Genomic DNA, 25,133 nt, shown 5'->3' on the forward strand with positions numbered 1-25,133 from the left:
ACCGATTTTGCATGGTGGCTGCAAATTCAAGCCAAAAATCTTAACATATCATATCAAGAAAAATAATACGAAGTTCAGAATGAAAACAAGTATTTGGATGAAACACTTCAACCTACACCGACTTTGCATGGTGGCTGCAAATTCAAGCCAAAAATCTTAACATATCATATCAAGAAAAATAATACGAAGTTCAGAATGAAAACAAGTATTTGGATGAAACACTTCAACCTACACCGATTTTGCATGGTGGCTGCAAATTCAAGCCAAAAATCTTAACATATCATATCAAGAAAAATAATACGAAGTTCAGAATGAAAACAAGTATTTGGATGAAACACTTCAACCTACACCGATTTTGCATGGTGGCTGCAAATTCAAGCCAAAAATCTTAACATATCATATCAAGAAAAATAATACGAAGTTCAGAATGAAAACAAGTATTTGGATGAAACACTTCAACCTACACCGATTTTGCATGGTGGCTGCAAATTCAAGCCAAAAATCTTAGCATATCATTTTATAGGTTATTACAAACGGTAGTTCAGTCAAGAAACGTTTTGCAGTCCAATGAATTTTTATATTAAAACATGTCTTTAATGCTGAACTTTTTATGGATTGCGCGCATGCCATTTTCAATGAAAAAAAGAGGCTTCATATAATCTCATTCCTCAGTGAGTTCAGTGACCTGCATTTGCTTATAGAAACTAAGTATATATGATACAGGGGCGAATACAGATAATCGGAAGGGGGTGTCCGAAATGAAAAAGTGACGATATAGTGGCGTCATCAATAATCCTGATTATTTTTAGATTCATTTTTAGATTGAATCTTATCATGCAATTTAATCTTGAGCCGGATTCGAGTAACAGAAACCCTAAATAAAAAGAAGACTTACATGGAAAAAAAATCCGCCCCTTTGATAATTTCCCCATTGGAAGTTTGAGGGGGGAAACATGGAGAAACGTCGTGTGAACGGACATTTTAAGGGCCTTTAAGAGTTGATTTTTGAACAGAGCGGTACCATAGCAGATGATACCTCACAGAGATGATGATGATGATGATGATGATGATGATGACTGAAAGAGAGTTGATTTTTGAACGGAGCTTTATCATAGCAGATACTCATAAAACTCAGGACCCGGTTGTACGAAGGGTGGAATCGCTATCCGATTGATAAATCCTTATCCAGTGGATAAGTCGATGCTATTGTCCAATACATTTATCCACTTGACAAGATTCGTTGAAATTTGCTGGTTCCCAGGCTCAAGAGAAATTCGTGACGTAAGGCCAAGGTATGTCACGAAATCACCTTAACGCAGTAGATCAGCAGATAAGCAGGGAGAAAATAAATTTTGAGCAAAGATTCAGGTCTATATTTTCGCACAAGAAAACCAAAAAGAGAGGAACAACAGATCAAAGTAAATACAAAATATCAAAGCATAAAGTAAGTACACTTTTCGTATTAATAACGAAGTGTTTTCAGTACTATTACACAAAAATTATACTCAGAGCGAAAGTAAACTTGAAGCGCCACGCGGGAAATCTAAATCTAAAATTTGCCTAAAAATATTCCATATTCATTCAAAAACGAAGAGTGAGTTTATCATTGTATTTTTTCAAATTTTTCTAACTGAATCATTGTAATTATTCGCATTTAAATCATTTCATAAAGCTCATAAGTTAGTGCATATAAGCTTTAAAACATTTATTCACAAAGTCGTCATAATTTCGGCTTAGTTTATGCAGTTTGCAATCGTTCTTTATATGGACTCAGTATTGTTCTTCAGAAATTTTATGAGCCAAAAAATTATCTACTAAGAAAACAACATGAGTTGTTCTTGGATGAAACGTTAGAAGAAGAAAATTCAATTCATAAACAAGCACCCGCGTATATAAAACTTAGCTGCTTTCCTTGCCGTTCAACTTTGACCCGTAAACTCTGTGAAGATTACGAGAACAATTCTAGATAAACAAGCTCTAAACTACAATTACATATTATTATAAAGATAATTACCTGGTTGTGCAAACATAAGAATCCATGGCCAATGATAAGTTCAGAGTTGGTATAAAGTTCATCGAAGAATTCAGTACGTAAGTGACGTAAGTCATTTTTGCAAAGAAGCCGAATGGCAAAGGTGCCAAGCCAGCACACAGGAAACCCACTCTTGCGTTTTGAACTGAAAATTCACAATGTCGGCCATTGTAGATATTTTTGTTAAATTTGCTTTTTCTCCCCCTCTTCTCGCTTTGTACGCGATAATGAAATTTTGTGTCGTCTTTGCTTGACTTCCGTATCAAAAAATATTCTAGTTCCCCCCCGCGCACACGCACACCCACGCACTTTAAAATGTGCTGAAAACTTTCTAGCCCACAACAACCCTTCCCCACTCACTTCGAGATGTGTGTGATGAATTCTCTAAATAAAGGTATATACGAAATTGTTTTTCTTCTTAGATTGTAGAGGGACCCGCCCAATGTTTCAATAAGCCTGAAGCGAGATGACGTTTTACCCCCGTCTCTAGACCATAATCCTTTTCACATTGCTTTTGTTCTTTAATTATGACTATTGTTCTTGTGTTCTCTAAGGAATCAAAAATTTTAATATGAAAGAATTTCATAAACTATTATGGTATAAAGTCGGGGGTAAAACGTCATCTCGCTTCAGGCTTATTGTATTAATTAAACTTCACTTTCACGAACATTTTTTCTCAATCTTGCATGACCTTGATTGACTGTTTTTATTTGTTTTGTTTTGTCGTAGTTTCTATGATTTCAAGGTTTATTCTTCTCTTTTCTTTTTTTTTATTTTTATTTTTTATGTGTGTGTGTGTGTTGTTTCTTTCCCTTTTATTTCCTTTTCGTGCGCTTTCCCTTTTATTTTCCTTCCTTTCCTTTGCTTTCCTTCTTATTATTTTTATCTGCATTGTTTTCTCTTCTCCTTCTTCTTGTTTTTCATCTTCTTTCTTTTCCTTTCTTATATTTTTGTTTTCTTAGGGTTTCCCTTTTATCATCTCTTGCCTTTTCTATTCCTTTTCAGTTTTTTCTATCCTATTCTTTTCTTTCTCCTCAAAGGTGTCAGTGATGCTTTGTTGGCCTAAAGATTAAACAGTCATTTCTCTAACTTGTAAAATCAACAAAGTTATTGCAAATTTAATAAAGGGATATCAAGACTGTTTAAAAAAATCGGAAAATGAAAGAAAGAACCAATCACTCTGCCATTGACATTTTATTTTTCGTTATCTTTGAACGACCTTTGCTTACATAACATATTGCAGGAAGAAAATTTATGTAAATGATATACTTTGATTTATTTCATTAATACGCTATTCCATTTGCAATAATATTTATCAAGATTATGGAATTTTTAATCGATTGATTAAATTCGTTCCTCAACTATACTACACTACTTTCGCTGCCCCTGGTGAGTTACAATTGATCTTGGAGCTTTACACTTCAAAGTAAATGACAGACTTGAAATATATTTTCTGACGTAGAATGACGTAATGTTTATTAATTTATCATCTATAATACATAATAAGATGTTCTGGTAACGGTTTAGGAGTTTATTGTTCGGACACTATTTGGTATTGTTTTGCAAGTCGCAATTCTTTGATCTTTTGTTGTCTTTCCATTATCGAGTGGCTTGTTCTCTACATTTATAAAAGAAAAAATGAAACATTGTGAAAAGGATGTTTTACCGTAACTGTAAAAGGAAAATTTATTTAATTAAAGTAAGTGGTACTGTAACAAGAATTAACGACCAAAAGATGAATGACCGATTGAATGCGTGAATGATCGATTGACTAATTGTTTGAGAAATTGAATGACTGTTTGATTGACCGGGATGGATGGATGGATGAGTGGGTGAGTGAGTGAGTGCATGAATGAATGAGTAAAGAAATATAAAAGCGAAAAATCACAAAGCCTGACGAAAATATAATTAATGAATCACTACAAGAGCGTCTTCCCCTTCCCCTAAGGTTAGAAACCCCTAGAAATTACATTTATGCTGCAGGCACTTTTTTACTTTTAAAAACAAAATAAAGTAATTAAATATTTACTTCTTAAAAGAAGTACTTAAGCAAATGATAAAGTTACAGGACAAAAGAGCATAAGTTGTGTTTAAAATTCCAATCTATAACAATTCGTCTGGTGATGAATGAACGCTTCCAAATGTTAAAATAAAACACTCAACGCGGCTCCAAGTCTATTCAAGGCGGTTTTTATTAGAACTAAGATTTTGAGAGCTTTTGCTTTTGTGCGCACGTTTTTGAAGTGCAGATTGAGCAGAAGGAAAGAGAGAGACAGAAAGAAAGAAAGGAAGGAAAGAAGAAAGAAAAAGGAAGAAAGAAAGAAAGAAAGAAAGAAAGAAAAAAAGAAAGAAAGAAAGAAAGAAAGAGAAAGAAAGGAAGAAAGAAAGAAAGAAAGAAAACTAATGGATACCGACAAATTCCAGCCACTACCTACCCTCTAATGATCTTGCGGGGCATTATTGTCTGTCGACTCTTCTTTTACCAAACTCATCAAGTTTTTCCATCGACTATTTGAGAGGTCAGTGTCGTCATCCTCAAAAATCGGAGTCTTGTGTTTCCTTTGAAAACTTCTTCCGAATCTGAAAAACTTCCTATGAATCGAGTGAACTTCGATGACTGTTGTAGCGAGAATTAGACACGTGACTAGGAGAATTGTGCAAGTGGAAGTCTTCATAATGTCTGTTCGTAAAAAAAAAGGAGAAAAAAGTGAGGAACTTTGAAATATAAGTAACACAATTAGTTTATTGTAGGGAGGGAAACCAAACCCACATAAGATTACAAGTGTTTAAAATATATAGGAAATTTGGGGTGAGTCAAAAAGAACGTTATTCGAGGGGGGAAATGAGGAATCAGAGTAAAACAAACAAAATAAAAAAAACAGATAGATAAAGGAAAAATAAAGAATTAGAATGAAACTAGACAAATTGATGATTGAATAAATGGATAGTGTCTGGGTGGCACTAGTTGGAATGGTGTGGGTGTGTTGAATACATCAAATGTGTAATATGCTTGTAACGATGCTGACGTTTCGTACCTTAGTATTTTGTCTAAGCTATAAATTAGAATTGAAAAAAAAAAACATCCATGGTGATTATATCAAATAGTTAAATATATTTACAAAACATGGATGCATGGATGGATGGATCGAAAAAGTTAAAAACTAGAGACGTGACTAGAATAAGCAAAACTGTAGTGTGTAACCTTTTTGTTTCATAAGCACAGCCAAAAAGCCAATTGCATTAATAATAACGGCAAGGAAATGGCGGTAAAGATATCACGAAAGAATCCTATACGAGCTGATTTTATTAATGATATTTATCGGATTTCCTTTTTACGTTTTTTCTTTCTTTCTTTCTTTTCTTTTCTTTTTCTTTTCTCTTTTTTTTCTTTAAGTTTTTTGCTTTAAGTTCCATTTTTTTATTTGTCGAATCGATTCAAGTTTTCTTTGTCTTTTTTCTTTCCTTCTCTTTGTTTATCTTGCAGTATTCTTTTCGTTTTCTCTAGTCGTTTATTCCTTTCATTTCCTTCACATGGATATTAACCCTTTGTATTCTTTTCTATCTTTTTTTTTTTTCTATCATTATAATTTGTCGTCTTACCTATTTTCTTTTCATTTTTAAAAATCTTTTTTATTTGTTTGTGTGTTTGTTATTTTTTGTCTCTTTCTCGTCCTTTTTTCCTTCTAAAGAAATTATTATAATTCTTATATGCAGGGTCAACACAAGAATCCCTAAAACAAACCGCACGTCTTTACGCGTCAATAAGTAGAGGGAGGAGAATCAGAAGGTCGTTAACACATAGTATAAATTGAACATTTTGATTGTTTCGTAACTCATCCCCAACCTTAAAGGTGACAATGAATTTATACTCACCACACAAAGTATTTTTTCTTAATAACTAAAAGATGAATTTAGTAGAGAACGACAAATTTCGATTACGACAAACAAGCAAAAAACTTTCTAATAAAGGAAATTATAACGACTGATGAGCATCATTTTTGTTGGGACAGGTGAAATGTGAGAACAAAAAATCACTTGATGAATCCGAACCTTCTGAATCTGACCTTCGGAATCAAAAGAGTTGTAAATTATAGTTCTTACTCAAACATAAGAATCTAAGAATAGTAATCGCTATCCTTTTTTCTAGATAAATATTTGTTGTATTTCTATATTTGTTTTCTTCTGTGTTTATCTTTTTTAAGGATGGCGAAATCATATTATATAGGAAAAGACAAGTTCCAGGTAAAATTCAAGTAAGAAAACCGAATAAGCAATTAGATATGAAATGCTTTTCATTATTGAGCTACATCACCGACACTAAAATGTTTATCGCCGTATTTTTTCTTGTTAGGAAATGCGTTTAAAACGCCCTTTCGGGTTTTTTGTTTTATTTATAAAAAATATATTCTGATTTCGATAAAATTGTATATTTGTCCAACCGGTAGTTACTCTTTGCCTCCCTAATGGAAGGAAAGTTAAAGTTTCTATGCTTATAGACTATTGGCAAATACAGACGTACAAATGAAGGTTTGATGAAACGTTTAATCAGTGAATGCGCTTTGCTCTTAATAACTACGTTATATTGTTTACTTTGTAGGCCAACATAATTAGACTCAGTAATCAGGAACCACGAAGAATCGGAAGAAAAACCCCACAAGAATGGAGTTTATTTAGAGGGCCAACTTCAAGGTTTGAAGATGTTGAATGTTCGTACGAGTGTTAAAAAAGTTTGAGAAAGGCAATGATAATTTCCCCCTAAAATAACAATTTTTTTCCAACTTACCCTTCTTAATCGCGAATTTTCTGTATCAAAGAATTTGATCAAAGTCCCTTGTGTAGATTTAAGGAGATGCCCTTCCTTAGTTTGGAACTAACCACTATTGCAATGCCGCACGCTTTTCTGTTCCCTTTATACTTTGAAGCCTACGCAAGCGCTTATTTAAAACACACTCTAGCGCGCATTTTGATTGGACGGTTCAAAGCCCAAAGATAAGCACATCGATTGGCGATTTAACTAACAGCAATTTCACGACACACACTTTGCGAGACAATGTCGATCATGCTTGAGATTCCAAATCTTGAATGTAGGTGAGTGTTGAGAGTGCATTGTTTTATTTGGGCGTGTATCTTTTCTGTTGTGTATAACCCGTGGGCCGTTTATCAGAAAATTACTTCCGAATTCATCACGGTGCTCGGCAAAACAATTCTTTCATAAGATCGAGTGGCTCCTATGACGCGAAAGCTCCAAAATGGAATGCAAAAAAGAAAGTCAATTCTCGATTGGTATCAAACTTTTCTACGTTATATTTCATGTTGGACGTTGAAATTAATGCAAAAATAAAGATCAAAACTTTTTCGCGAGATTTTGAAGATTCCCAGCGCCAAGAAACCAAACAGCAATTTTTGATGCGCCTGAGAAATTATCCCGCAAACTGTCAGAGTACAATCGAGTTAGAATAATTACACTTGTAGAAACAGAATACTAAAAAAACCCGAACTTATTTATGAAGAGAAATATTATATTGTTTTGTTCTTTATAACCCTTTTAGATGGTTTCTTTTTGTTTAAAACGTAAGTTTCCCAAAACACATTATCTTGTTGATACAAAATGTTATACAAAAGGCAAGTTTGAAGAGAGAGAGTTACCCGCCTACCGATGTCTATATTGGTTGTTTTTGCTATTTGACCAGAGAGTATTTTCCCCTTCTTTTAAAACCATTCCTTAAAGCGCGTGTTCAGGATGTTTCCATTCATAAAGTGTGATCAATTCTCTGTTGGATTAGTGGTTTTATTTAACAAACAAAAGCGCTATACGACAGCGGCATCACAAAGGTCTTAACTTCCATTCCCGCGCTTTTGAAACAGGATAGATACCGGTAGCATTCCCACCGCGTCTGCGTCCACAGGATTATGGCTTAACTTTTAGCAGAATTAAAAGGTTCTTTAACTCTCTTTATTCCTTAATTTGTTCATTCCTATTTTACTGAATCAATGCCGGAATTTTAAAGTATTAACTCCTACGACTTTTATAGCTCATAATAAGGTAAAGATAAAGACTGTCCCATTTTTGTGGGATTTAAGAGCTGACTTACTTGCACTGAACACAGTTGGAATTTCGCAGTTGATTGCTTAACTCACTTCCACCTAAAGTCAACAAATGAATGTTTTAACAAAACTAGATTTTAATATCCTTTTTAATAACTTCTGAAATTTCCAGAAACCTTTACAGTTTAAGTTTTTCTGATAATTTTGTTGAATTTATTTGTCGCTTATATTTCATAATTAAAAACCGCTTTTGAGAAAATGTACGTAGTTGTAATGAAAAACTGAGTAAAGTGGAAAAACCCAGGGGTTATAAAGCACTACCTTCATGTTAAATAAAAAGCCTATATTGAAGATATCTATGAATAAGGGAATTTTAAGTGTTATGTATTTTTTCTTGCAAATCCAATGCAAAATCGTTAGGTCCACTGTTCTCGTACATACGTATTTTGAAAACAAATAAAAAGTTCGAAAAAAAGTGGTATGTTCCTTTTAACTTATGTCTTCTCAAAGGAGTGCTTTCTTAAAATCGATAGGATTTATTCTAAATCAGTTCTTTGTTTTATTTTCCACTACTGACTTTTTAATAAACTCATCTCATTTTATTCTACGAAAGGCGTTAATTTAAAGCCAAGAAAAAAATTTTGTGATTTTTTTTTTTCAAATATTGAGTTCTAATTCGAGTAAAACTGTCAAAGAAGTCCTCAGTCAATGCTGTGTTTTACGTTTTCATGCTTTCTCGCTTAAAAAAGGTTTGTTTACGAAACTCGTCAAAAGAAAAGTCCTTTAAATTTCAATTAATGAACTAGATTCTTCGCTACCTTTGTAGCTGTAGTGGTTCGTATATCAACTTTTATTTTGTTAATACTTTTTTTATCTCAAAAGGTGTCAGTCAAATAGAAGAGAAGTTCATAAACATAGGAAAACTTTAGTGATTTTTTAACGTTTCTTTTGAAGTAGCAGATTTTATTTTTCATCACGTATAAAGAATGTGTCAAAGATGATTGACCACCAACGGATGCAATCAAACAAACGGTTGAAAGTGTAAATTAAACTAGAGAGAGAACAGCACCTGTGGACAGACATGTTGCTAAAATAATAACTATAATGCTGCTTGAAAAAAATCTCACTAGCTTCTATAATAAATAAACTCTGAAAATTTTTTGTTGTAAAATTTACTTTTATGAATAAAACTTCAAGGTATTTTGCTAATAGATTTATCTCAAAAATCAAATTTACTAATAAACCTAAGTAAACAGAAAATAAGTCCAAAATTTGACTGCACAGCGTCTACCAAGATCTTTCAAATTCATTTCCTTGTGTTAAACAAACACGGTGCTGATGTTTGGCAAATATAATGTGTTATATTCACTAATAAACAAACCTTAGCTTATGAAGTAACTCGGGATCGCTGCCCGTTTTTATCTCGTCTAAATAACCCCGAAAACATTCAGCTTTTCATTATTGTAGTTTCTTTGGGTCGTATGACATTTTTCTTTTGTTTATCAGAAATTCATTTCGGAGAAAAGAACCTTTCTTTTTTCAATTCTTGGTTACGGACATTTAAAAAAAAATTTAATTGAAGGCGGAGAAAGGGTTAGATTTTTTTCCCCGCACTTTTTTTTTTTTTTTTTTTTCCCACACGTACTTTTCATGAATATTTCGGTTTTAAAAGGATTTGTTATAAAAATATTTTTAGTATAAGACGGTCTATGCTTCTGGGGACGTGACGAGGTATTTCATTCTTTCCTGTCCCTCATATTCATCTAAATATCTAATCCCTGATCCACAAATTTAGATATCGGATCCCGTTCAACAAATTCAGATGAATTCGAATCGGTTGGTTTCTTTGTTTCTTAGACTGTTAGATTTCGACCAACAACCCGGACAAAATCTCACTAGCCTCTTTAATAATCTAAAACTATTCGTCTTGTGTAATCCTTAACTGAAACTCTTTCACAATAGCTCAAGTGATTGCATTTTTCCTGAGATTTCGTTTTTTCAGTCTCCTTTCACACGTATGCGGATATCTTCTTAAGGTGGCTGGTGACTACTAACATTCGATTTGAGCCTACGATGTGCACGCGCTTAAAAACCGCTAAATAATCTTCACGATTATAGAATGCTAATACAAGTTTTGAATTTCAAGAGAGCAAAATCCTCAAATTTTGCACGGGACTCTATATTTTTTTTGTTATTTTTCGGATTAACAGGTAATATCCCATTATATTTTTTCAAAGTTTAAGACAATTCTGTTTATTAGAACAATGCAAAAAATCGTTCTGTTTGTTTTGTGCTCAATTTTTACGATAACTTGCCAACCGTAGAACCTGAATAAAAAAGTTTTTCCATTGTCTACAATAGTTTATTAAAACAACTTTTATCAGTATTTTATAAATATAGTGTAAGTTACGTGTTCGGAGAAAATTACTCATGTTTCTTCCTTAGTTTCGGTTTTATGATTTTTTTCGTACAGAGCTTAATTTTGTAAAAACAAAATTGTACAAACGCATGTCATACCGGAGTGCATGATTATCTCAAAAACAAGCTCGGGGTACCCATTTTTCTTTGCATTTTTGAAATCAGCTTTAAATTTCAGGTTGAAGGAGTTTCGATTTTCTGTTTATTATTTACCAAAATAGTCAGCCACCTTAAAAAGCATTTTTTATTTCGTTTTCAAAAAAAAAAAAAAAAAATTCATCTACACGTAACGTTTTTCGGGTCGTCTTCGCCAGTCCACACGTATTCGTTTTCGAACAGTTGCATTCGTGTTAAAATTATATAACGGCCGTCATAGTTATAACTGTCCTAAGCTTTATTAAACACACCTATGTGTAATTATTTTCAGGATCTTCGTTGACTATTTGAAATTCAAGATAAAGTTCAATTAATGAAATTTCTCAGGGATAAAGGACTATATCGTATTAATCGTAAATAGGCAGAAAATGTCACCAAGCGTTTAATCCCTTAGAGCCGCAGTCTTATCAGCAACAAGGAAATGCGCTTCTCTTCCGAAATTAGATACACTAGTTTTTTTCAATGCTTTTGCTCGTTTTATTTTTATTCTTGGGTGGGATTTGATATTTGGTGTGGTACTAATTGACAACGTATGTGTTAGGTGCAAGTGCGTGTAATCGAGTTGATCAGTCGTGCTTAATGGAAAGATAACTAAAAGGTGCCTGCAATACCTTCACCTTGGCAAAATGAAATTGCATACCTAACTATATCATAGATGACTCTGTTATCCGACAAGAAATAAACCTTTCCCGAATTCGCTTGAGTGAACAAGAAAAAACGGTCCCAAGTCGAGATTGGGATGTAATGTTCCTTTACTCTATTTTTAAAACCCTAACTTGGAGCTAATATTTCTTGATCAATCAAGCAAATTTGGCAACGCGTGCCAACACACAAACTATCCTATATTTATAAAACAGTAATGATAAAAGGGTAAATTTTACACCATGAAAAGATGAAAAAACTTACTGACGTTTCGGACGCTAGTCCTTCGTCGGAGTACCTCTTTTACTCCGACGAAGGACTAGCGTCCGAAACGTCAGTACGTTTTTTCATCTTTTTACGGTGTAAAATTTACCCTTTTATCATTACTGTTTCATTAGAAACACCGACGCAGCACACACTAGTTTTTAGCTAGTTATCTCTAGTTCTAGGTGTTTATTTTGTGTCTATCTTGTGTTCGGGGTTAATTTATCAAGAAGTCAGTAAACTCAATAAAGTTTTGATATCGTTAATAATCAAATTAATAAGAATCTGCAAAATTAAATTTAGGCTGTTCGGTGTTTATACTTTGACAAAAAGGCAAATATGAAATAAAAGATGGCGAAATTTAAAGAAATACTGTTTAATTGACTTTATTTAGAAATAATTTAGCTTGTACTGTTTTTTGTTGCCTTTTTGGGTTTTTTTTTTGTTTTTTGTTTTTACAAAACTTGAATTTTAAAGTTCATTTTGGGGATGATAAATTTACAATAAACACGACATTTGTTTAAGTTCAGGGCAATTGAAAAAGAGATTGTTAGGTAGACTATAAGTGTATACAAGTGTATCTTAACGTCATCAACTAACAATGACAAGTAATGACGTTGGGTTTCGTAAGTTTTTTTAAAAAAGAAAAAGAAAAAGGAATAGATGACTAAGTTAAAACAAAGATGAGGTAACCGCATTTGTGAGAGGAAATAACTGATGATTTAATTTTCACGAACAAATTTTACTGGGTTCAATTTCAAACTAAAATTTTCTTAACATTCTACCATTCTAACTATTAAATAAAATAGACCTTGGCTTTTTAATTTCCCTCTATTTATTAACGTCGATTTAATGAAAAATCCAATCTTCAATCTCCTCTGCGTGAAGTAGTATTAGAAGGCCGTTTAGTTAGTTCGCGAGCGCTTCATTTTAAGCAAAGGTTCTTTCGAGACATGGAGTAGAGATCCTAGTGGTAGAGGCCGCGCAAAGGTTCATTCCCGAAAGCATCTTTTGTAACGTTAAAGAGTAGTGATATCTAGTGCTAGCGGGCATGTCGCTTGTTGCACTTTTAGCCGCTCGCTTGTTCCCTGATGGAACTTAACGAATTATTTCTTCTTAACTGAATATCAGCATGTCTAAACGTTAAATACCTTCTTAAACTATGTATAGAAAACAGAAGCAGAGCTAGTATACCCATTGTCAAAAAAAGTTCCCGGAGAAATAACTTCAAGTCATTAACGAATTAGTAGGTAGTTATATTATGGAATTGAAAGCATTTTTTTTTTCAATCGAGATTTTTCTTGGGTACTAATCGAAAACTGAACAGACTGCTTTTCTTCGTTTTTCCGTAAGCACTTTTTGGTGAACGCTGATCGAGACACGGTGCTACGGTTAAGTGCAGATAATTAAACGTCTACTTTCTACATTCTGAGTCATTATTACTATGAAACCAAATTCAGTAGGGAACATATTTTGTTTAATTTATTTTTAGTAAACGGAAAATGTCTCCCGTGTCTCACTGTTCTTCGATGGATGGAGCTTCCGCTGTTCATTGTGATGCGAATGCATTTCAAAGGAGTAGGTTCACATTTTGAACGGCGCATTGGTGGTTTTCAAGTGACGTCATGGCCGGCATGTTGCTTGACGAGTTAACAAAGTTTTTTTTAAATTTAATTTCTCGTTCAGCCAAATGCAGGCATGACTTTTGTTCAACTTTTTTGAATCTTTTTTTCCCTGCAAGCAGAGGTTGATTTACTTAAAGCCAGAACAAAGGAAAGCCCTCTGCAAGCTCGCGCAGGTGGCATTCTTTGACGATCGCGCGATGGCAAGCCACCTATATAAGCAAACAAATGTAAACTGATCATAACATACCCCCTATGCAGAAATTACAATAACAAAGCAAGCAATTCCTGGATCCGCATACACTGGAGTTTTAAGAGTCGTCAATAATCAGATGAACTGTTTCAAACGGTCTTTTGCGTTTTTTGATGTGTTCTTTGCCCCATTCAAGCTTACTGACAACAAATCACACCGACGTCCGTTTCTCTTATTCGCAGCCAAAACAACGAGTCAGTTTTTTGCTTTGCGGCATCTATATATTTTATAGTACGACTGCTAGTTCAAGTGGAAAAGGTTGTTTATGTTCAAGTGGGAAAAGAAGTTGTATCTTAAAATTTCATTAACGTAATGCACTTCCTGAGAACCCTGGTGACACTGGAAAAAAATACTCAGTGTACGAACGCGGAAGTCGGCTCCCAACAGCTAAAGCTATATAGCGGGATTGCAATGATTTTAAGATGCAATAGTCAGAGTATACACCTATATCAATGAAGGTTGTCATCGCTAAAGGCGATAGGCAATAGGCGAAAAGCGATAGGAAATAGGTCATTCAAAGATCAAAGAAAATAGCTGGAATGACTTGTGGACCCTAGTGTTGAGACTGATTCAATGCTCTTTGTATTGAACGAAACCATTTTCATGTTGGAATAACCTATCGCCTACCGCCTTTGGCGATGATAAAGGTTTTGACAATAGGTGTATATGTTTGGCAAGAAATTTTGGTCGCTTCATTTTCATTGCTTCGTTAAATGGCCGCCTTGTTTGATCGTTTATTATCGTAAAATTTTAATTTGCTTATCTCTCTCACACAACTAGTTAAAGCAAGACATTTTTGTAAACACACATAATTTCCATAAGAAACTTCAGGTCATTCTAGGGTATTCAATTTTAAAAATCTTGAATTTCGTTTTTCTTGCAAAATTATTGCAATTATATCCCGGCTTTTCAAGAAAAATCCTCAGTGAAATTATAAAGGAACACTAGTACAATTAAACTACATTTAGTAAATTTATTTCGGTCTTTACAATACACTGAACGAATCGTCGAAATATGGCGGCCAATATCAGAGAATTGACTACTTTTCTGGACCTGACTGGCCTCGTGGTCAATGGCAAAATAAAAACGCGTTCACATGTATGAGAAGCTACTAGTCATATTTCGATTCAGTGTATAGTATGTACAGCAAGAAGAAATATTGCGCGCCGATAAAGAGACGTTTTAGAGGATCCTCAAGAGCTTAGTTTTGGAAAATTCTAAGTAGTTTATTTCAATCATTGATGGATTTATTTTTAGGGGGTTAAAATACATTATCATCAGTTTCTGACAAATTTAGAATAATATAGTCTTGTAACGATAACATAGTTTTGTAATGTTTGGCGAGTAATATTTTCCCATTTCAGATCAGTTCAGAATAAGATTGTTTGTTAAACAAACCGTTAAACAAAGAAATCACACTCTAGGGAATACACGTGATCTTCAATGGAAAAACATTACGCCCAAGCCGTAATGGTAAATTGATTGTTACATTCCGGCATTTGGCGCAACGTTTTGCTAATCTCCGCTCTTCTTCTTTACTGGTTTCTTTTCAACGACCCTACAAGAAAAGTGACCATCTTACGGGCACGGCCATCTGGACGTGTACTGTGTTTCAGAATTCTTTCAAGAAGCCTGATTTTCTTACTTTTCTGTTGTGAGTTTGTTTTATCATCGCTGTACACAGGGCTGCCCATGCAGGGATAGGTCGTTTGACACACGAGAGGAGGAATGCATCCTGTGATGAGAGAGAACTTCTAGTAAACAACAAAAAACTATAGCATCACCACAAATTTTCTTTCAGTAGCATAATGCAAGGAAACAAATGTAAAGCCTGATACTGCTGCATACGAGATGCATCATACAAAAACAACAACAGCAACAGTAGTAACAACAATAAGGATGACAGTTACAGTAACAGTAACAGTAAAATGAAAGAATGAAAATGGTCGTCAAAAAGAAATCAATAACAGTTTTTCACCGTCATATCAAGGAGCAATAGCATGCCGCATGCATGCCACATGCTATTGCCTGCTGCAACAATAGTAACTTAATGAGCAATATCGTCACTATGACAACGACAATAGCGGAAGGAAAAGCATGGTCACATCTTCCCACCACTACTATCAATTTACAGCAAAAACGACAACAACGAAGATATTTATAAGTCTATAGAAAAGAGCACGAAAAGACAACAAAACCATCAATACAATACGACATTTATTCGTACCATAGTGTTTTAAATATATACAATATTTTAGCTTTAATTATTATTAATTAACAGAAATTGAAGATACTAGAAATTTAGAATAGAAAAGTAATCTAGCTGGGAAGGGGTGAAAGGGGGGGGGGGGGGGGGGGGGGGAGGGGGGGGGGGTGGAGGGGAGTAAAAGCGATAAGATAACCAAATTTCAAATACAGCCAAAATGCTAAATAAATATCATATTAAGAGCCAGAAAGGAAAGATCATTAGAAGCTACCTACAAATTTGTTCGATTGATAGCAAAAGTATCAATTTGTGAATACAGGCTCAATGTCACTTACCACTTTGACAGGGTACATAAACAGGTGAAGGGCTTGGCGGTGGTGGTGTTGGTGTTGGTGGAATGGTAGGTTCTGGTGAAGGTTTAGGTGCTGTCGTTGGTGCTGGTGTAGTAAGTGTCACGTGGTGATGGATCTGCCCATGGAGATGAGTATTATTATATCCTGTAGTAATTCGCGTCTCATTGTGTTCCAATGTATGGTTATGGATGTGCTTCCCTGAAGCATTATGACTGGCATTTGCTGCTGCAAAGAATTCGAAATTTTTAAAACTGTGTTAGATATCATTATCATCGAACTTGCAGTATTGTTTGAAATCGTTCTCGTCAAATTGTTTTCCTTTTCTTTTTCATGCTTCAAAGGAGGTTTTCTGGGCATTTGTCATGGCGGTTTAGTTTGCCCTCGCCCGTAAACGTTAATTTCTGGATTCTAACTAGATTTAAGACAAGGAAGGCCCACTTTATGGAAGCATTCCTATCATGTTCCAGTGTAGGGTCTTTCGCGGTTCATTTGTTCAAAATGTTAAGTCACACTTGAAGTAAAGTATGTCTCACACTTACAGCAAAGCAGTTATAACTCAGTATACATGTATCTATTTAAAAAAAAGGTTTAATGCTGAATACTGCATATTGAATAGTGCATTCTAAGACCAAAGGTCATTGTTAGTTAGTATATTGTTTCAGATGGAGTACACTAAATATAAAATAAATAATTATTGTTAATCCTACTTTAGACAATGTCACTATGACCCACAATGCACTTTGGTCTTGGAATGCACTATTCATTATGCAGTATTCAGTATTCAACCTTTTTTGTAAAAGCTGTGTACCATGATATTAAATCCCAGCGTAACCACATAACACTTTCTACTTTGTTACAGTATTTCGTTATCTATTATTCGCTTTAATTCAGCATTAAAACTAAGGCAATGCTGTTCTAATTCCGAAGAATCGAGCTGTTTCTTATACTGCATGGTTTGAGATGGTTATGGCCGGGTTTACTTACTAATCTCACAAAAGCCTAGAGTTTCAAGTTTCGATCGATAACTTATACATAGATATTATACATTTCAAACTCACCTATGATTTCATAAACAAAGTTGACAAAATCTCTACCAACGCATTCCTCTTCCTCATCAGTACAGTGAGCTAGATCATGAGTAACACATTGATCTGAAGGTCCGTTGATGTTGTAAGTCTCATGTGCCTTCGGCCCAGACCAGCACTCGCCTGAAAATTTAATTTAACATCACTGTCATATTTTTCTATTCTTATGCCATCAGTTACTTCTACTTTGATATACCCTTGCGAAATCTTATATGCTGACAGTTGCCGGACTCAATGGACTAAATCGTAAATCGGGATGTCTTTTTTCCATTCTTTTCTTTTTGGGGGAGTGAGGGAACGGAAGGCTGCAAGGTTTCTTCGCGCTCATGAGCCATTTGGGTAAAAGCAAGCTTAAGCATATTTACCTAATACGCGGATATATACATACCATACCACTGCAAGCCAAACACCTTGTACCCTTTCCCTTTAGCCTCCTCGGAGCATCGACATTTTAGGTCGTCCATGTACAGATTCCAGTTTTTCAAGTCAATGAAACCTCCAGTGTATACTGGGCTAGTTGGGTCACGGTCGGTGAAAAGGAGCACAGGGATTGGTCGAGACGGGATCACGGCATCTTTGAAACAACCAATCCTCTCTGTTTGAATGTGACACTCTATATACCATTAAAGGATAAAAAGTGCATTAAAAAATATTTGTGATTCAGTTCGCCATGCACGCGCAGTCACTTCATAGCATCAATATTGGAAGAAAGAACAATGGTCAACAATAGTGATTTTTGTAAGTGATTGTAGCTAGTGGACTATAAATTTTGTATGACTTACTGCCAGCAATGGGTGAATCCTGTGTCCAGACACATTCGGCTGTTATACTGAAGTAATAACATGGCATGGAAACACCACGGGAATGGTCGCCACACTGAAGTCATCGTTAAGCTGAGAGAAAGGATATACACAAAGAACTGACTAACAAAAAACTTAATAGATTTGGCGTATAGTAGAAAATTCTTGCTGTAAGGGGACTGGCCTTGCATTAATCAGAGGGGGTTGGCTGGTGCAAATGGAGAGAGGAGGTCGAGAGTGGAGAGGAAGTTCTTTTTTCATTTAAAAAGGGCAAGGAAAAACGAAAATGAAAGGGTGGAACGAACAAATCAAGCAAAAGAGGAGCGAAAAGGTAGAAGCAAGAACATCGCCACGTATTATTAATTTTAGTTTAGATAAAATTTTAAAATGCAATAACTAATGAAGTATATAGCTTTAGTGAAAGCTATGACATCACCGTACTTGTCCTTCGTAAAATAATAAAATAATATAGGAGTATCTTTCTCTTAAGCAAAACATTATATTCAAAGAAATTTTACTCCATCGCGTGTAAATACTACTTTTATTTTCGAGGAATGAGAAACATCTTATTCTCAGTGCTCACCCGTAATAAGGATCGTCGGAACCCGAAAAGTTAACGATATGGTATAACTCTGCGGGGCCACGTAAATTCCTGTTATAAATCTACTGGATAATTTCGACAAACTGTGGTTTTCTATATTCTGCGACATTACATTCCAACGGCTTGTTTTGAAATTGAATTTTTACTGCCGCCAGTCAAGAACATAAAAGGTACCGACTGATTATTTTTGATTGACGGCAGCGAAAAACCAAATTTCAGCGTGCAGCTTGTAACTACCAAGTTCGCAGAATATCGAAAACTGTAGTAATGTTACATCTAAGTTACTTACCGTCTTTAATGCTGGCAAAACTACGATCGTTTCTTTGCAATATAATGCCTGAAGGAAGTGAAGTGAAATGAAGCGTTGCTGTCATGTGTGACATAAGGTCAACGCCTCTAGGAGAGGTGCGGCACCACCATAATTTGACCCAGATTTAATCCCAAAAAAACAAGTCATGATGAATCAAATCCGTTGAACAACTCTTATTAATTCACAAGCATTAGTGAGATAATTTTATTGACGATTATAAATTTAGAGAAGGTACGTTTTTTCATGGGAGGAGGGAGAGAGCTGGATCCGCAATAAACGTCTTTTTAAATTATCGTAGCCCACCCCCCCCCCCTTTTAATCAGTAAGAAATCCGTGACCCTCCCCTGATTTTTAAGTAAACGAGATATAACTTTCGTCAATATTTTTAACTGGATCTGTTTTAATATTCAAAGTTTCTTTTTTCCCATTCATTTATTTTTATATTGTTAACAATCTCACAAATATATATACACTTATTTCAATAAAGTTAGTCACCAAAAAACCTAGAAAGCTGAGATCACTGAGGATCATGGGAAACTTAATATCAAACAAGTAAAGCTTTTGATACAATTTGCAGCTTGAGGATGCTCAGAAGAGGTAAGACTGTAACTGGTAAAAGATTAAATCCATCAAAAGTTATTAAAGCGGTTGAAACATGTAAAATGTAACTACCCATCATCCTTGTTGGTCTCAGCTTTTCAGGCGACTAACTTTATTGAAATAAGTGTACACACACACAAAAGTATATCAAAAGTATATTATAAATTATAGGATACCATCTCTGATATTTTTTCAGCAACACTTAGTGATAGGCAGCCCGAAAAAATATGTTATGTTATACTCAGATGACCTCCCTTTCCACTTAACCTCATGCATGGCCGGCATTTAGAGGTATTTTTAGAAATGTGAATTGTCCTCATCAGAAATGACTTCGAAAGGTAATAAAGACTGCGTATATCGATAAACTAACTTGAATATAAATTTATTGAGGAGTTTTGTAAACAATTTCAGGTATTTTAAACTAACTTATTTTTGAGCTTCAAGTACACTACTTTGGCTACCTGTGGCGAACCCCGCAAAAAAATATTCCGAAGCTAAGATCAGCTGACACATCTGTGGGAATAAGCCTTTACCTATAAAGCTTACACTAATAATGATGACGTCATCCGTCTTAGGTATCAGTTGACGTCTGCTTACGTTTTGAAACTATATGATCATTCAATACTGTAGTTTATATTACAAGTTCAACTGCGAGAGCGGCTTGTTGTGAAACGTCTTCTTAAAAATGAAGCAGGAGAAATCTCATTCTTCGAGGAAAATGTCCACGACATTCACTATCGTCTTCGCTTCTTTAATTGCTGTGCTGTTGTGCTGTGGCGAGATTGTACGTATTGAGATAATTCTTAATGAACAAAACACGAGAATATATCGTCTTGAGAACATTTTGACCTCTTCAATGGAATCTCGGCTAGTGAAAGACAAGAAGGAACGAGTTGTTGTGAGTGATAAACTTGATTATCAGAAACACTATCGGAACAGACGCAGTATAATTTCATTCATGGGCAAATCTTCAGAACCAAATCAAACGATAATTGAAAACCTTAGAGATGAAATGACGCAGATAATGGAACAAAAAATAAGTAAAGCAATCGCTGCAATAAAGTATCTTGTTGCCTTACCAGGGCCTCGGGGGCCTCGAGGTCCACCAGGGGGTCGAGGTAAAAGAGGAAAAAAGGGGCCAAGAGGATCCCAAGGACCAAGAGGATCCCAAGGACCATCAGGACCAATGGGTAAACGAGGCAAAATAGGCAGGCAAGGAGTTCCTGGATTGAAAGGCGATCCAGGACAAAATGGTCCTCCAGGTCCGCAAGGCATGCCAGGACAGAAAGGTGACCGCGGTCTTTCGTTAGAACCTCCATCAGTTGTGATTTCTCCTCGTCATTTATCTGTAAAAGAAGGTGAATCAGCCATTTTCCATTGTTCTGCAAGGGGTTATCCAAAGCCTATTATTGTTTGGAGTAACGCAAATGGTTCATTGTCTACCTCTAGAACAGTAATTCATGAAACTGATAAACTAGAGATTACCAAAGCTGAAATTGCTGACTCTGGGGAATATCATTGCAAGGCGTCTAATATTTTTGGTAAAGTGCAGACGAAAGCGAAACTTGAGGTGGACTATCCACCAAGACTTACCCTGGATAATGTTCCCACACATGTCAAAATAGGAGACAATATAACCCTACCCATATGTCACGTGACAGGACACCCAAAACCACAGGTCACGTGGTACAAACTTCTTGGTCTCCTTCCAACTAATCGCTCTCTGATTCAAGGTGGTCAATTGACTTTTTTTAATGCTAGAAGAAGTGATTCTGGTTTGTATGTATGTACCGCTAAGAATCGTCTTGCTACGGTAACATCATCTACTATGCTGGTCGTAGTCCCACTTCCAGTGTTTACTGTAACGCCTCCCTCTTCGATGGACGTCGTCGAAGGAGATAATTTAGCTTTAAACTGTTCTGCTAAAGGTGAACCACAGCCGGTCGTCAGCTGGACTAGAGACAACAGCTTTCTTCCAGTCAATCGTTATGAAGTCATAGAAGGTTCTTTGATTATCAGAAACGTGCAGAAATCTGACTCTGGGTTGTACGTTTGTACCGCCACAAGTTCTACCGGCTCGAAGATTTTTGTTTCAAAAGCTAAAGTGCTGTTAAATATCTATCCTTCAGACTGTTCAGATATCTACAAATCAGGAGAAAGACGAAGCGGTGTGTACACAATACGGCCCGACAGTCAAGGAGCCTTTCAAGTCTACTGTGACATGACAACTGACGGAGGGGGGTGGACAGTGTTCCAGAGAAGACGAGATGGATCAGTCGACTTTTATCTTGACTGGCAGCAATACAAAACCGGTTTTGGCAACCTGAATGGCGAGTTCTGGTTGGGTAATGACTACATCTATCGACTGACAGCACAAACAACCTCGATTCTACGCGTTGACATGGAGGACTGGGCAGGACTGAAATTCTTTGCCAAATATGGTAGATTTAGTGTTGGCAATGAAAACGAGAAGTACAGACTGAATGTAGGCTCATATTCAGGGTCGTCTAAGGATTCTCTTGCCTATCATAACAACATGGCATTTACTACAAAAGATCAAGATAATGATGAAAGCAGCGCCAACTGTGCTCTTTATTTTACCGGGGCTTGGTGGTATAATAGCTGCCATCATTCTAACTTAAACGGCAAATATTCGGGAGTGGGTACAAACCCTAAGGCAGTGGTTTGGGGCTATCCTAGTGATGATGCTTCCTTACAATTTTCAGAAATGAAAATGCGTCCTCTGGCACATCGTTGAACTGCACTCACAGTGATCATGACTTATGTATCAAATAGGATCAGCACTATTCCTTCTAGAGACCATACATATAACTTACTTATATTGTTTGTCATTAATTTGAAAATATACAAGGCCGTCATTTTTGTTGTCTTGAAGTCAAAAACTCATTTGTCCAATCAGAAGGGACCTTCTCGATCTTAAGAGGTTCATGCTGATTGGCCAATTTTTGGAAAGGAATGTTATGCTTAAGTAAGCAGACGTTCGTGGGGAGGGAAACGTTGCGTGACTGACACTGAGAACGTCTGCGAAGGAGGCTATGTTGCTCAGGTTTCGCCTAAATTTTGTGTAGAATATTCACGTCCCATTGAAGCTCCTTGGAATTTTAAAAGTGTTAATATTTACCCCTAGTATTATTGTTGTAGTTGTGTATTCTTCATTTTTTTAATTTTTTATTGGTATTTTAATACCAAAAGTTAAAAGAAATTAAAATTTGCGAATACGTTGCCGCTGAAATCGGACTAACGCTGAGGAAATGAGTCTGTGATTAAGAAACAAAGCGGTAATATCTCTCAGTTGAACAAGTAAAAGGTCTACTATAAATATCTATTAATGATTTTAATCTGAATGCAAATGTGAAAATTGTTTAATAATGACACATGTAACTATAGTTTTATCGATTCAACATTTATTCGAACAACTTAAAGTGATTATAATTGCGCATGCGTCATTATTAGTCAATGACGATTTTTAACCTTTCGTTTAAAGATATTACTCACCACTTCAATCAACGATCAACAGACAACGATTATATTTGAAAACAAAAACGAGTATTTAAATACCCCAAGATAAGCTAACGCTTCTATGTAACAGTCTTCAAGAACGCAACTCAAGTCTGATAAACCGAATGCATATGGAATATTTTTTGACATTTTGTACGTTATTTTCTGTAGGTCTTTATCAATTTTCTAGTGGAATTCGAATAAAGCACCTTATATAGATGTCCTCACAATCCTTTCACGCAATTGAAACATGTATAACTTTGTAAAGGAGTAGCAGTATCATACTGAGGTTTAAATAGCAAACTGAACTGAAGTTAATACTTAATCAGTTTACCGTTTAAGTAACAGTATACAGTCAATGTCATTAACGTTGTCCACCGAAAAAAGACATTTACACATTTAGACTAAAAGAAATATCACGCGTTTCCTCGAACGTTCTGGCATAAAACAAACCGTCTGAAATACCATTGTCCATCTTAAATACTCACTAAATGGTCGGGGCATTCTGGATTTTCGATTCACGAGCTGAATTTTACATTTAAAGTTCAGGCTGACGCACTCGAGGCAAAGAATACATAATGAAACACGTGATATTTCTTTTAGTCTAAATGTCTAAATGTGTAAATGTTCAAATGTCTTTTTTCGGTGGACAACGTTAATTACTTTGACTGTATACACCGTTCTGAAGTTATTATAAGCAAATCTAGATGGCATCATCTTGATCCATAGCTGCCTCCTCCATGTAGTTTTTCAGGGACTTGCTGACACGCATGCACGTAAGACGACTTAATGGCTTATCCTTCCAGCATTCCTTCGTCATCTTTGACACTCTCTTCAGCGTCTGATGGCAAATACAGTACAACAAGACGAGGTTAAAGTTAATTGTAGTACAATCAGCTTCTTTTCTTTCAGTCCATTTACTTTTTTTCTTCCCTGAACCCTATAACTCGTCAGCGGACCCATTCGTCCGTTAATCCACCACCCTTTACCCTACACCCTTTCGAACGACACGATCGCGGGTTAATACGTTCATCTCTTCCTCAATGTGACAGTTTATTGTTTTTACTTTCTTTTTCTATACACGTGCTATCCCCTTTTCCCCCTAATTAGCTATCCCTCCTTCTTTTCCGTCTCTCTCTTTTTCGTTCTTTTCTTTCAATTTTATTTCCTTTCAACCCCGCCATACTCTCTCTCTCTCTTTCCACCTTGCTTTCATCAATCTCATCAGCCGTTATTATCATCTTCATCATGGTCATTATCCTCCTCATCATCGTCATCATTCTTCTCCACATCGTCATCCTCATCATCCTTCTCATCCTCATCATCTTCTTTATGGTCCTCATCATCATTATCATTCTCATCATCATCCTTCTTATCATCGTCATCCTCCTCCTCCTCATCATTCTCGTTATCACTCATCATCATCATCATCATCATTATATACTTTAATAACGTGTCTTCCTTAATTACTTCTTTCTCAGTATACCTCCTTTAAAGATCTCTCTTTCTGACATAAATCACACATTCCTACCGGGTGTCGTTCCCATCGATCTGGACAGTAAGGTCGATACTTTTCAACACAGACCACTTCATAAACCTCTTCAACGCTAGGATCCGCAGGAACTTTGTCATAATATGGAAGCTGGTATTCCTCACAGACCCGTTCGGTAACACACCGTCTCGTCATCTCCCATAACACCAGGGCAAAAGAGTAGACATCTCCTCTTTTATAGCCATCCAAAGAAGAAACGGTGTCAAAATCTCCAAGGAATTCTGGCGCCAGGTAACGACTTGTCCCAACACGGGTACCCGTGGGAACATCAACAAGACCCTGGGAGGTCCCTCGAACGGCGAGCCCAAGATCTGCTATGCAACAAGTTCCTAATGGTGTAAAAATGTTTGGTGTCATTTACTGTTTACCTAAGAAATTTGCGTTGCATTTGTCCGTTTGATTACAAAGCTTTATTTTTTTTTGCCGCAAACCAACCTCCGTGCCGCAAAACTATATCTGGCTTAGCTTGTGCCCCGACTTAGATCAGCCAAGAGGTTGTTTCAGGGTTTGATCTGTGAGTTAGCCATGCCCCGACTTAGATCAGCCCCGAGGTTGTTTCAGGGTTTGATCTGTGAGTTAGCCATGCCCTGACTTAGATCAGCTCAGGGGTTGTTTCAGGGTCTGATCTGTGAGTTAGTCATTCCCTAACTTTGAACAGCCCAGAGGTTGTTTCAG

General features: G+C 35.8%; 2 protein-coding genes and 1 long non-coding RNA gene across 3 annotated transcripts; 1 reads left to right on the top strand and 2 right to left on the bottom strand.

Annotated features, from left to right (window-relative positions):
• Positions 1–3,210: 3,210 nt before the first annotated feature.
• On the bottom strand, positions 3,211–6,960 carry LOC148910670 (uncharacterized). The gene is made up of 3 exons (XR_016120012.1): positions 6,816–6,960; positions 4,468–4,712; positions 3,211–3,650 (listed from the first exon to the last, which is right to left on the bottom strand). It is a non-coding gene; the product is annotated as an uncharacterized LOC148910670 (long non-coding RNA).
• Positions 6,961–20,019: 13,059 nt separating this feature from the next.
• On the top strand, positions 20,020–23,136 carry LOC116305039 (uncharacterized). The gene has a single exon (XM_031714861.2). It carries the CDS (start codon positions 20,073–20,075, stop codon positions 22,143–22,145), a length of 2,073 nt encoding a protein of 690 aa, XP_031570721.1. The 5' UTR covers positions 20,020–20,072; the 3' UTR covers positions 22,146–23,136.
• A 32-nt stretch (positions 23,137–23,168) lies between these two features.
• On the bottom strand, positions 23,169–24,815 carry LOC148910671 (bone morphogenetic protein receptor type-1A-like). The gene is made up of 2 exons (XM_089031060.1): positions 24,438–24,815; positions 23,169–23,747 (listed from the first exon to the last, which is right to left on the bottom strand). Exons 1-2 carry the CDS (start codon positions 24,813–24,815, stop codon positions 23,610–23,612), a joined length of 516 nt encoding a protein of 171 aa, XP_088887186.1. The 3' UTR covers positions 23,169–23,609.
• Between the last annotated feature and the right edge of the window lie 318 nt (positions 24,816–25,133).

Source organism: Actinia tenebrosa, unplaced genomic scaffold, assembly GCF_029948245.1.
Source record: "Actinia tenebrosa isolate PJP-AT-01 unplaced genomic scaffold, QUT_ActTen_1.0 PGA_scaffold16__25_contigs__length_10494907, whole genome shotgun sequence".
Lineage (NCBI taxonomy): Eukaryota > Metazoa > Cnidaria > Anthozoa > Actiniaria > Actiniidae > Actinia > Actinia tenebrosa.

What these genes read in the sequence shown, in the direction of transcription:
- LOC116305039 (XM_031714861.2), top strand. Translation starts at nt 20,073, where the DNA reads ATGAAGCAGGAGAAATCTCATTCTTCGAGGAAAATGTCCACGACATTC.
- LOC148910671 (XM_089031060.1), bottom strand. Translation starts at nt 24,815, where the DNA reads ATGACACCAAACATTTTTACACCATTAGGAACTTGTTGCATAGCAGAT. An exon ending in ATCGATGGGAACGACACCCG is followed by an intron (nt 23,748 to 24,437) that starts GTAGGAATGTGT and finishes ATTTGCCATCAG; the next exon opens with ACGCTGAAGAGAGTGTCAAA.